This window comes from Lepisosteus oculatus, chromosome 9 (assembly GCF_040954835.1).
Source record: "Lepisosteus oculatus isolate fLepOcu1 chromosome 9, fLepOcu1.hap2, whole genome shotgun sequence".
Classification (NCBI taxonomy): Eukaryota; Metazoa; Chordata; class Actinopteri; order Semionotiformes; family Lepisosteidae; genus Lepisosteus; species Lepisosteus oculatus.
In genome coordinates this window covers 26238742-26250789 of record NC_090704.1, presented here as the reverse complement: position 1 = coordinate 26250789, position 12048 = coordinate 26238742, and the positions used below count along the sequence as shown (strand labels likewise).

Sequence of the window (12048 nt, the reverse complement as noted above, 5' to 3'; positions counted from 1 at the left end):
TGTATATTTTGATAAATTATCTTTCCTTGGTGCTGTGGTATATAGCTCTTGCCATTAGAGGTAAACTAATTTAGTTGTCATTTGCATACATAACACAAATGAAAATCGCTAGCTTCTTGGTTAAGGTTATGGTGCACTATATCATGTAGTTAGGGGGCATACAAATCCACTGTTTAGTGTTTTAAGTTTTAAGATTTTACTATTTTGTGCTTTTGAATTTTATGTTCATTGCAATGGTGAATTATATAATCAACTGAAGGTAAATTTAACATGAAGGCCAACTGCATGGCTTAAGGGCAGGTTTCAAGTGTAGACTGAATGTAGTCTTGGACTTAATCCTAGGAATTTCTTGTTTTAAAGGACTGGGCTGGTAATATGAAGTACAATTAAAGTATTTTTTCTAAAGGGGGTCTATCTGCACCTAACCAGTTTAGAAGACCAAGAGGTAGTCATTAATATTCCCACACTAACTCCTCTAGGTCATTTTTCTAATCGTCTTGAACACTCTCCCAAGGGTCATGGTCAGAGCAAGCTTCTAGTTTTGCACATAAAGGAAAAAAAAGGTTGCTGTCTAAGACGAAAATATTATTCTCTGGAAGACCTGAAGGGCTTGGAATTAGCCCATGTTTGCATGTCTGGTTTCAGTTGAAATATGGATTAAATTTAGGGATGTCATCATAAACTCCATTTATAGATATGCTTTAAATTTTGGGAGGATCCCAGTGTGATGGTAAATGAACAGCCAGTATGTGATATTCTCTGTGATCTTATGGGGCATAAAAAGAATTAAAGGTACATCTAACTTGCCTATAGTTTCCAGAGCACAGTAACTGCCCTAGCAAATGTTCCAATTAAAAGCTCTATCTAAGCTAAAGGTCTCCAACTGTGGTCCTGGAGACCTCTGGTAAATTTACTTATACAGGAAGTCACCTGTTTCCAAGGATTGCCAACACCTGTTAATATACTGATGAAATGTGTTAATAAAAAAATAATCAAAATCATTTTGGCCTTTGAGAGACTAAGGGTATCAGATTGTGGTTCCAAATGAACTCTAACATATTTAGTTTAACATATCACTTGCTTAATTGATCATAATGAAATTGTTTCAAGTTTTTAAAAGGTGGGTTATAAAGCCTCCTGAACCAGGCTTGGAAAACTTTGAACGAGCCACAGACGCAAACCTCCAACCATCTTTTCACAAATTAAACCATATATACTTTAGGATAAAGATGATTTAGGAAGAAAGAGGGTAACTGAACGTGAACAGCAAATCATAAATGGTTAGATTCACAGAATTAATTAGGTGTGATTATAGGTTTAGGATGGGAACTGTCCAATTAAGCGATGATTGTAATGTTTAAAAAAGTACACAGAAGAAAATTTCTTAGGGATGCCTGTAGGAGGTTCATAACTCCTCACTTCTGTTCTACATAATATTGTGTACATACTAGAAGTACTAGTACATAGTAGAAGTATTGTGATGTTCATTCCCTTTGGTCAAGCTGGTGGAGTTTTGTGGTGAAGATAAATTAATTCAGTTCAATTTAAAAGACGACCAGAAAAAAACGCTTGTGTCTGCCTGTCAATTTATAGTCCACATTTGAAACTAAAAGATGAGAGACAGAAACATGACAACCCTCTTTATCTTGATTGCGTAGTTTCTTTGAAAGTGACAGGGATTTTTGGCATCACCTGACCCGTCACCTGAATGGAGATGTTTTTTTTTTGAGGAGCCTTGTTTTAAGGTTCATTATTCCCTTGAAAGTGTAGTGGGGTTTTAAACAAATGCTTTGGGACTTCATCACCCATTCATTTTCTCCCACTTCTTCCAATTCAGGGTTGTGGTGGAGCTGGAGCCTATTTCAGTAAGCAATTGAAGCAAGACTGGGCTCACACTGAATGGGACTGCAGTCCAGCACACAGATCACACAGTCACACCGGGTCCAGTTTCCTCAAAAGCCAATTAAACTTCCCGGTATGTTTTTGGACTGTGGGAGGAAACCCACACAAACATGGGGAGATCATACAAAACTCCATGCAGACAGCACCCCAGGTCTGGAGTTGAACCCAGGGCCCTAGCACTGCAAAGCAGCAATGCTGACAACTGCACCACAATGCTGCCTGGGATTTCATCATGTTCAGTCCAAATTCTCACTTCTTGGCATCAGGATATTTTCCAACCTGTCAACCACTATGCCCACAGACATTGTTCCCACCACCCTGATTTGCAGGAATGCTGGCCAATGTGGACTTTGTGCCATGTTCTGCTGAATCAAGAATAAGCTTTTTCAGTAGGTTAAACAAAACAATGGGAACCTTAAAATGATAAACCCAGATAACATTATTATTATTATTATTATTATTATTATTATTATTATTATTATTATTATTATTATTATTATTATTATTATTGCTTACACTTATATAGCGCTTTTCTTGACACTCCACTCAAAGCACTTTATAGGTAATGGGGACTCCCTGTCACGATATTAGTTCCCCCTCCTTAAGGGTGCTCCAGCCCTTTCACTCAAGACTGTATTCTATGCACCTGCTCCCTATTCCCAGACCACCTTAAAAGCCAGGCGCTGACGCTCATCCGGGCTCTGCATCTGATTTCCATATCGTGCGAGTCCGGGACCTGGAAGCGCCTGGTCCCGTTAAGGTTTTATCCTCTGTTCCTGTTCCTGTTCCTGTTCCCCGTCCGCCGGTTCCGACCCGGCCTTCGTGGTTTTAATTCCGTGTTCTGATGGATCTCCTGGTTTTGGACTTACCCTTGCGTTTTGGATATTCCCAAAGGACTACTCTTTTGGATTGTTCGCCTCGGCCACACCTCCCCCGTGCACCAGCGCACCTTGGACACGCCCCCCTATCTTCAGCCCCGTATTCCTGCATGACGTTTCCCTAGTGTTTCCCCACTCCGTCGGACTGTGTCGTCCGCATAGGGTCCGGAAAGAACTGTTCGTTACACTCCCCTCCACCACCACCAATATGCAGCATCCACCTGGATGATGCGACGGCAGCCATAGTGCACCAGAACACTCACCACACACCAGCTATCAGTGGGGAGGAGAACAGAGTAATGAAGCCAATTCATAGAGGGGGATTATTAGGAGGCCATGATTGGTAAGGGCCAATGGGAAATTTTGGCCAGTACACCAGGGTTACACCCCTACTCTTTTCGAGAGACGCCCTGGGATTTTTAATGACCACAGAGTGTCAGGGCCTCGGTTTTACATCTCATCCAAAGGACGGCGCCTGTTTACACCACAATTTGACAATGTATTCTGTCAAAAAACAGTTTCCACTATGCCATCAGTAGAGTAGACGTGAGCTAGATCTCTAGATGCTGTGCACTGTCATTCCATAATGCTTCTAATTATTGTGTTTAATAACTTTAAGTTTAAAGATAACAGGCATCACTGAGCTCTTCTGACTCAGCATCCACAGCATGACAAGCCATTTCCTTTCTTATTCCTTAAAGCCTATTGTATAAGGATATGCCACCTTTCCTCATCCCTGAAAATTGTTGCAGCACCAGCATGAAAAAGCTACAGATGATGGTGAAGAAGGAATCATTTGTATAGTAAAGGAAACAAGAGAGCGTTTAATACTCAGAACAGGAGGAACATCTTTACACAAAGGATTGTGGTTGTGTGAAACATTTTTACCCATATTGTTGAAGCTGTTATCCTGGTTTCCTTCAAGAAACAATTATGCAGGATCATCAGATCAATCTCCTTTAACCAAACAAGCAGTCCTGATGGGTAGACTGACTCTTCTTTTTTGTAAACTTTCTTGTGCTATTATATTCTTATAAAAATGATTAAACTATCCTTCTGATCTTTAAGTTTCAGCTGTCATGTTCATCTCTTTCCTCCAGAAACCTCATTATGCCTCGAATAGACTGTGACACAGAATCCCATCGTTTCTTTACAGCTTAAAGTACACTCAACACTGGGCTAACTTGCACGGTTTGGCACTTTTTTAATTAAGAAGGTTCAGGAACCAAGGTACAAGATTTCAAGCAGGACCCATGTGCGTAAATGCCAACTGTATCAGCCAATTCAATGTGTAGTCATACAAGGAGATGCCACAAATGCCTTTAAACACCAGTGATCCTTTACAATATGAAGAATTGATAGGCTGCAGTTTTTGGTGTTTAAGACATGGGAATAATTCTTTTAGGGGTGCATATACAGTATCTATAATACTGTACATACATAGTATCTATGTGTTTTGGAGCGTATTATATACATTATGCTTATAATCTACTAGCAATTATAATCCCCCTCCAAAAAATAAGAACAATAAAAAGGTCCACACCAGAGCACAATAACTTTTAGACCAGAAATTCTGGTTACTGTAGTGTTAAGTGGACTAAGAAGTGTCTCCTGGATGGGACCCTAGTTCAACACAGGGTTACCCCCAGTTATGCTTTTTTCCTCTTATGCTGCTGGGTTTGCTGTGGACTTTTAATAAAGTCCAGAGGCCTGGCCATTACTTTATGCTATGCGCACATCAGAAACAATAAAATGGATATAGCAGCGATCACTGCTTTGAGTGGTATAGTCTCCTTAGGTTTTTATTGTTCCTCTTGCATGTAAAACAATAAAAAAAAACATTTGTGTTAGATCGCATTTTTAAAGGGTTTTAAAAAGATGATTGTGTTGCCATTGAAATACCATCTATTTTGTATTTACATATCATAATTATTTATTTCATTCATTCCTTGTATTTATTTAGTCCTTGTCCTCCCAAAGGATCTGAAAGTGTTTTACAACTAGCAGGAGACAATCTGCCCCCCTTTCGCCCCCGGGTGTGGCCAGCAGCCCCAATACACTTCAGACCAGGTGGGGAAGTTGAAAAGTATTTTTCACCAAGTGAATTATGGAGGTGCATGCTGTTTTCTAAATGTGCTCAATCTGCAAGGACCTTGAGTTAATGACTTGTTCGAATGACAGCACCTTCCATAACGCAGTGTTCCGGGTCACCCTAATGGGGCCTTGGTTTGGGAGCTCAGACAAGATCAGGCAACAAGGTGATAAAGCTGCTGCCCATTTTAACAAGTGCTCATTTGATATGAATATATTGATCCGTATTTTTAGGAGAGGATTGGGAAGTGTTCTTCTATGAGAAATATATGAACTGCAATTGGTGATTGTTGGTCATAAATATACAGTAGACCAGGCTCACTGCTGTACCAGATGTGAAATCCCTGTCCAGCCAATTGTCTGGCAAAACATCACAGAACAAGCTTTTCCTTTAAAACCTGTGTGGGCACATGTGGATTGGCCATTGACTTTTACTGATGAGATTTGTGTATTGTAAGTGTATCAGGGGGAGGAGTACAAACTGTGGTCAACTAGAATGACAGATATCAGCAGAGACATCAATGAACCCTGACATTGAAGTATTAGATCTAATTAGAAGTGGCTAGGTCAACTACAGTGGCCTAAGACAGCCCTCTGCCTGTGTTATTGCTCACACGTTCATCATTATCCTGCTGGTTACTATTATGGAGGTTTGCAATGAAATCTCTTGTCAGAGCAGACCATGCTGAAAGCATTAAAAAGCACACGTGGAAATTAAAGCACCATAAAATACATTAAGGAAGAAGTTTCATAATGGCTTTATCACTGAACTCATGGTGTCATCATTTAAGAGGGAAGATGATGGTGGATGCAGAAAATGTTGAACAAGTTATCTTTAAAGAGAAAGTCAGCTGTTGGAAGCCTGAAAGATTTAGAAAGCTACAACATACTGTAATAGTTATATGCTAACACTTGTCATGTTAATAATCATGAAATTTTAACATACATTCAATCATTATAGAACAGCACCTCTGCTACTTTAAAACAATATTTCAAACAATAATATACTTGGTAACGTATTCTATCATAGTATTGTTTGAAGGCAGAGGTGTTCATGTTGTTGTTATAATATCATATGTCTGTACATAAGACCTTCATATGTACTAACTTTTTTCTGTTTATGTAGAAATACGAAATAGCTTTGTATATTTTATTTATGCTTATACAATACATTACAATCTGTGGTCCTTTACACATAACGAAACCAATGCAAGTTCAAAGCTGAAAAAAAAAAACGTTTGATTACCAGTCGTACAAAACATTGATTAAAAAAAAAACGTTTAGGTTCATTTCTCTCACCTATACAGTATATAGCTCTTTTTATGAATCATGTCTTATAATTGTTTGGTTATAACTCTTGTTTTCTAATAAAATCGCCTATTTTCAAACATATTTTCATACAATCAACACTTTAATTTAGGCCTATTCGCTATGAAAGATGATTTTACAGGGGACGTTGGTATTGGTATAGACTCTATAGAGTATTATGTTTTAGACATTAACAATTCTTAGTGCAAATGGATTGCTTCTTTTACCAAAGGGTAATTGAATTAGTAAGGGTTGTTTTTTTGCATTATCAATTAAATATAACAATTTTGAGAGAGTAATAATTTAAGAATGTTAAATTTGTAAGACACCTTTGGACAATTTGCCACACAAAATACAAATCCCCTACAGCAATAACAAGTACTGTAAAATGACGGATGGTTTGTAGCGTTATCAAAATTTAGTCGAATAATTTGCTTTCACCTACAAATAGTAGGCCTAATAATAGTGTCATATTATTGGAAGGCTTATTTTAAAATAAATTCAAATCACTGATAATTATCTTTTTGTCCGAAATGTATTACGCATGGAAGGGCTACAAATGTGAGTAGTCGCACAATGTACTGTCGATAATTCAGATTTTTTGTCGATTGAATTTACTAAACCAAAGTCTGGTTTGAAGTCTTGTACCTGAACATCTTAATATTTAGAACTAGAACAGATGTCTGCTTACAATCTATTCTTAAATCCGGGGCTTGACATCTCTATCGGACAACTGAAAACAGGTGTTGAATAAGGACGTACTGTAGCTGTATTGAGTATATTGTACATATGAGATCCAGGAAGATTACTGAGATAAAAATGCTCTGAAATATTATCCTCACTCTGAAAGCACGAAACTTTCGAATGCCTACCCACCTCTCAGCCTCTCTCCGTTCCTCACCCTATATTTCGTACTGGTTTTAGTTTTTGGAAGCGCATTTATAGAACAGTAAATTCAGTTTTTTTACTTCATACACATATACAGTGCACGGCTATACTTCTGCATCGTTATCATCGTCACTATCATCATCATCTCCATCATCAGTCAGTCTTGCTTATCTGAGGGTGTTAAATAAGTTCCCCTTCACAGCACAATTATATTTCCTTCTACTTTCTTTAGCCTATATGCTGAGAAAATGATCAAGTTCACAATTGCATTACAGTAAAAATTAAATGTTATTTGCATTAATGACCCAACACATATAGTCTAACCTTCCCAAAGATACAAATGAAAGAGAGACTGCCCTTTAACAGGCCGCGCAGATGGCTTCTGCATAACTAGATGGTGGGATTTTATTAAATAGCAGTGCTCCGAGGAAAGACCCACAGCCCGTCCTTTCCACGTTTCTCAATGGGACAAGAGGAATAGGGCACCAGAATGGTTGACCCTAATCTGGTTCGCCTTCCGCCTTTTATTAATAGTAATTTAGATTCATTCAGAAAAAATGCTGTTGGTTCCTTTTTCGGTAGAGGTGATGTAGTGATTAAAAGCTGTTTTAAATGGTCTCTTCTTCCGCCCGGTGAAGTAAATATACTGTACACCAGGTAAAGTGATAACGCTGTCAGTTATTTCCGTGTAATTAGACATAAAGCAGTACTTGATTTCTGATTATGAGTGAACGTTGGACTCTTACTGGAAAATATAGGTCGGATTTAGCGATTAATTTGCAAGAGATGATAATATAGGTGAGAAAGTATGCATTAAAAATACGTCGCAGTTGCGATAAGAAACTCGATAATTTTCCAGTACCCCAATGCTAACCCTTAATTTTAGATATATATATATAATTTTAAAAATCAGACTTTCTGCAATTCGAAGATTTTTAACAATGCACCCTAATCATTATTATATAATGACACAATTTTATTTGAGGAAGTATACGGTTTGCACCCCCTACCCGATTTTTATTTATGTCATCATTAAGCTGATTATTAATTTATTTAATATCCGCTCTTACATGTCAAAGTACTGATATACAAAAAATATTACCAGTGACTTACATCTGAGATAGACTGACAAACACACAAGCTGGTGAAACGTCTTTCTAATTAGCAGATGCTACAGGCATTTACGGATGCTGAAATACACAGTACTTGTACTTTCCTGAATAATCTGTGAGTATGTTATACTTGGTGATTAATGGAAAGTGAATTATTGTTTCGTGGTGTCAATTAAAATGACTTGAAAAGAAAAATTGAATAAGAATTTTAAAATAGTATTTTTGGCGAAAGACTCAAATTTGGGGTCTTCCATAATATTGTAGATATTATACATTTTATATAATTATATCAACATGGTGTCTGGAAATGAGAGACTATTAATATGATTTCCAAATCCGTTAGAAAGGTCTAATAAATATTACAAAATACTGTTAAAATTATTTAGGTAACACGTGGCAATATATACAATACATATTATGTGTATACCGTAATGACTTTTAATAATCAATGTATTTAACGAAAGCAGCCAAACAAGTTGTGTACTACTGTATATGGCTGTATCAGTAACTGTAACGGCATAAATAAACTCACTAAGTGTATCAATACTTTGCTTGCAAGTCCAATAATGACTCATAAACAAATGAAGCTGTACTAAAGATGTACCTGTCTAATGAATGCAATACTGTGTATGAACAGACCATACTTTTAAAATCATTCTAAGTTAAGACTTTAACATAGCATGTTTTCTATTCTGTTATATAATACTTGTGAAATATGCCCACAATAGAAAAAAAACAATACAATCATCATAATTCATGTTTTTTAAATACCTTTGCAAGGATTCATTCAAATAAAGAAAGAAATGATATAGTATAGACCCACTGGAGGCCACACTTCAAAGCAGGCGTACAGTATAGCCGTTGACAGCTTTGCTCTTTCCAGAGACATAGTACAGAGAGGAGTAGGAATATTTGTTTAATTCAAGAAGGTTGCTTTCCATGTAATGACGTTTAACTGAGAGCAATGTAGAGTGTCTCCGCCGATCCTTGAAGAGAATTGGATGCGAAAACGGAGTTCATTTAGCTTGAACTACGAACTCTCCGGTGGGAATATTTTATCTGAGACCAGTCGGTCGGCTACCAGATGGAAATGAAGACTGTCAGGATAAACAGTCAGGCTTTTAAACAAGTTAAGGCAGGCTATGGGCTTCTAGCAAACTGTTTTTAATCATAATAATAGATAATATTCTTCGAAATTCTCGAAAAAGACTAATTATTGGCAGATTACCAAATTTTAGGTTCCTCTTAGAAATATTGCATCTCATATTCATGTGAAGATACACAATTGCTTTTTAAAATAGCCCGAGAGGTAGCAGAAGAAATCTTAAAAGGTTTTATCTTCATTCAATTAAAGTCCACGTAATACTCCGATAATTCCATTACTGTAATTGTTACCATTTTGTATGCTTTGATTGGTAAGCCTCTTTTTAACAGTTTTTTTCTTTGTTGCAGTTAAAAGTACATTCTGCAAAATTCTTTCAAACGCGCTGTGATCCAAGCTATTATTGTCTATAAAGAGTCACGTATTAAAACGAATCTCCCATGATACAAATTTCTAGACATCAACAAAGCAGTTGTGCGCAAATCGTAAGTCATGCAGCTGGTAAGTTCATGCAGCTCCAGGAAACTACTGTATGTCATTGGTGTGAAGCTCTAGGCCCTGTATTTATGGGCTAAACCCTTCAAGGTGCTGCTTCCGTGTCACCCACCCCTACTCCCGAAACCCCTCCTTCTTTATTCTCACCTGTCGCCTACTAAGGGAACACTTCCGCCCACTTGTGGCAAACCCTGGGTTCCCATTGGCTTATGGGCGGGGCCTGTGGCTTTGGTGACGTCATGGTCGCCCCTGCAGTGTGAATGAATCAAGCTGCCTCCGATCCATACCAAAAGACCACAAGCAAGAACCCGCAGGCGCCGCGAATTTCCCAGGATAAAATTATCCCACGACTGCAAGATCAGGAAAACAACACGTATCTACGCTATAAGAGGGCCGTATCTGTGCATACTTTATATTTTTATTTTGATGTTCTCGCTAGAAGAACTCTTCATCCCTTGCTTATAATTGCTGTTGCCTTTTAAACATATTTTTTGGGGGGAACACAATGATGCAAAGTGCAGCTGCACTAGCAGCAGAGAGTCCAGCTAAGGGTCTTCCAGAGCTGCTTGGAGTGCCAATGCAACGTAAGGAATTTTCTTCCTTTTTATTGATTAATTAATAAAGCAACTGGCAGACATACGGTTTGAAATGCTGCAGAGCACTGCGAGAGAATCGTAGCTTTTAATTAAACCTCACAGGCAAAATGAAGGAAGAAGAAATGGATGGAGACAGTAGGATTTTGTGTTATGCGTATATATACAGTATGTAAACGTGTTCTTTGATGTGGGGTTTATATGTGCATACGCAAATGTACATACAGTACATTCTTAGGCTCTTCGGATTAAAGCCCTCCAAAGCAAGAGTGGCGAATGTTAGTATTTTGTGTCTTACTTTTTCTGATATATATATGCGTGTGTGTATGTATGTGTTTGTGCTATCTGGGGATTTTTGAATTACGTTCTTATCTGTGTGTGCAAGGATACTTCTATCATGTGTCAAGCTTGTGGTCAAGTTATGCTCTTCGTTACTGTGTTGGATCTCCGTCAGTCGCTAGGTTGGTACTGTACATTGTAAAGGAAGGATTAATTGTGACACTTGTTCACTAATCCACTCTCTCTGCTCTATGACACAATTCTGTAAATAACAGAGAGTTCATTATGTCTTTGCGGGCTTTCCTCGCTTCTCCCTATAGCTGACCCCCAGCTGTCATAAGCGACAAATCCCAAATGTTGCAGTTTTAACTGTTGTTTTACTGTTACTGGCAATAATGTTTCATGCTGTATCGGCCTTCCACAGACCTGCATTAGAAACTTAGTCATAAACACAAAGTAGGTGACTAACAGCATTTCAGCATTTCACCTGAAGAAGGCTCCACGGCCAAAACGTTGTTTTCTTTTTCTTTTCAGCATGAAATAAACCTATTGCTTGTTCCTTTGCGACTAACAGCATTGACGACTTTAAAGTTTAAAACTAACAACAGCATTTTTAATCTCCTCTCTGTATTATTAATTCATTGTGAGTTAAGAAGAAGATCTTTGCTGTTTTATACTGTTATTTCATAAAGTAATATAGAAATTTGATTTAATATACAATATTCTTTTCAATAATTATTAAATTAATTCAAAATGAAATTTCAATATTGTTTAGTCTACTATGAAATACCTCCTATAACTTAAATATAAACTCTACAAACTAACTCCCACGTAAGTAAAAAAGAGGTCTTTAGAAATATACAACATATTAAATTATATTTAATTGAATAAAAAGGTGAAAAACAACATGCTTATAGGATGTTAGACTGAAACGAGACATATAAGCTCTTACAAATATTGACAGAAAATTATTGCTTTGCCGAAAAAGAAAAAAATGCCATTAAGGGAATACATTTTCAGTAAATCTCCATTAGATTCGAAGTAAAGAAATACTTATTATCTTCACATCTGCTCTTTATTTGCGAGATGTTAATCTACTTCATAATCTGATCACCCAATCAAGATGAAGCTTGTTTCAGATACATTCTCGGTCTAATTATAAATCTTCGACCCATTCCACTGAGCTTCTGTAGTCAAGAAATGAGGTTTATTTTGATTTACTGCGAAATAGGACTTTGCTTTCAAAATAATCATTTCATAAGTAAGTTAATTCCATTCTTTGGTTTACCTTCCACTTAATTTTTAAGCATGCGGTTAAGAGACCACTAACTGTTCACATGCGCCTTGCATTTCAAGCAGAGTATACCGGGAATCTACCAATACTGATATTGATTTATATT

The 12048-nt window shown here is 37.3% G+C and overlaps 1 protein-coding gene across 2 annotated transcripts in view; it reads left to right on the top strand.

Annotated features, from left to right (window-relative positions):
- Positions 1-12048, top strand: part of lhx4 (LIM homeobox 4) — a 52242-nt gene that overhangs the window by 8599 nt on the left and 31595 nt on the right. The window contains exon 1 of one of the 2 annotated variants that reach the window (XM_006635031.3): positions 10084-10360. The exons of the other annotated variant lie outside the window; for it this stretch is intronic. Coding sequence (XP_006635094.1) covers positions 10282-10360 — 79 coding nt within the window. The 5' untranslated portion in view covers positions 10084-10281. Of the gene's footprint in view, positions 1-10083; positions 10361-12048 lie in introns of those variants that run through there. 2 annotated transcript variants of the gene reach the window in all.